This window comes from Lolium rigidum, chromosome 6 (genome assembly GCF_022539505.1).
Source record: "Lolium rigidum isolate FL_2022 chromosome 6, APGP_CSIRO_Lrig_0.1, whole genome shotgun sequence".
NCBI classification, from domain to species: domain Eukaryota; kingdom Viridiplantae; phylum Streptophyta; class Magnoliopsida; order Poales; family Poaceae; genus Lolium; species Lolium rigidum.
The window spans coordinates 295,919,791-295,921,503 of record NC_061513.1 but is presented as its reverse complement, the minus strand read 5'-3'; the positions used below and the strand labels follow the sequence as shown (position 1 = coordinate 295,921,503).

General features: G+C 39.6%; 1 protein-coding gene across 1 annotated transcript; it reads right to left on the bottom strand.

The window, feature by feature from the left end:
* Nucleotides 1-664: 664 nt before the first annotated feature.
* On the bottom strand, nt 665-1,198 carry LOC124664416 (pectinesterase inhibitor 8-like). Its single transcript, XM_047201942.1, has one exon. The coding sequence runs from the start codon at nt 1,196-1,198 to the stop codon at nt 665-667; it is 534 nt and encodes a 177-aa protein (XP_047057898.1).
* Nucleotides 1,199-1,713: the final 515 nt, after the last annotated feature.

The window sequence follows — 1,713 nt, the reverse complement described above, 5'->3', positions numbered from 1 at the left end:
TGCAAACCCTGTTTCCTTATAAAAGTTTAGTGCAAACCATCTCTATCCACACACCTTTCTTTTTGAAAAGGTGAAAAACCCAGCCTCTACATCGAAGCAATGATCCAGTAGTCAACCATTCGTCAGTTCAATCATCTGCCTATTATGCTCCCACTTCCAGAATAATTTGATTTGGTTCGTTTTGTGGTATGTCGTGGGCTGGGTTCCATCGGAGCAGTCACGCTTAATTCGTACGATAAAACCGGATGTTAAGTTTTCGAGTTTAGCGGACTTGCTCCGGCTCGATGCGAGACATACCACGAAACGGGTATATGTGGTTTACCTCAAACCGTTTTGAAGGTGCCTAGTTTTGCCATATCTACACTAAGTACGCACGGCTTCAGATCTGGCGTGTTCGTTTTAAGCTGTTTCGGTTTTCAGCCAATTTCCTTTATGAAAAGTGAACAATTCAGTTCTGCTATATATCAATGAAAAGACAAATCCTTTGCCCCGTTCAACAAAAAGAGAGAATGAATACGATGATACCGGCAAGCAGAAAGAAAACGTGATAGGGTAATTAATTAATTACTAGGAAATGATAGTATTAAAAACACAAAATGGATGGATGAAATAAATTAAAATTTTCACCGCTTTATTCTCTTCTGAATAGAAATCTCATATGTTTTCACATGATGAGGTTGGTGATGGCCGTGCAGATGATTGCAAGCCGCACGGAGTCCTTGCTTCGCTTCATGAGCGGCGAACGAACTCCAGCCTTGACAAAGGCGTTGTCACACTGTTGCGCAAGCTGGATGGCTTGCGCCGCCTTCTTCTTTCCTAGGTTATAGTAGCGCTTGTTAAGTTCATCAGCCGCATCAGCGAATGCAAGCCCCATCTGATCGTACAACTTATGGCATTGCCCTAGCAGCACCTTCAACTTATCATCTGTGCCAGGCTTGGCTAGCATGTTCTCAATCTCAGCTTTTGCATAACCAGCGTTGCTGCCACCGAGCAACGCTGTGACCTTGGCAAGGCCCCACGCATCTGCGCCGGCACTTTCAAGGTCGCCATGGAGTTCCGATACACAAAAATCATAGTTGACACGCTCGTCAATGCAAGCCGCTGCCTTGCATGTTGTTTCTGGTGTCCCATGGACACCACTCACAATGAAGAAAGCGGCAACAACAATAAGAAGGACAAGCTTACCTATTTCTGCCATCATCGACAAGTGCTCTCAGGTGCTACTAAGTTTATCTGGATCAAGAGTATTGTGTGATCTTGCGCAAAGTTTAGACAGGAAAGGGCTTGTCTACTTATAGTATTATAAGCAAGGTTGAGATATGAGATATTTGTCCATTATTTATTTGTAATAATACTAATTAAAATTTTGCAATAATAAATTAAATGTAGCGATGTAAATAGTACGTATCGATATGTTTCGACCAGATCCGCTGAATGGTAGATTTTTTGTGGTGTAAATATATTAAATGTATCGATATCTTTTAGATAATATATGATACTTTTTTAGATACCGGTGTATATAAATATGTACTTATATTATGGAAACATTTTCTGACAATTGTACAATAAATATTATCATAAGCAAGGTTGAGATATGAGATATTTGTCCATTATTTATTTGTAATAAATACTAATTAAATTTTTGCAATAATAAATTAAATGTAGCGATGTAAATAGTATGTATCGATATGTTTCGACCAGATCCGCTGAATG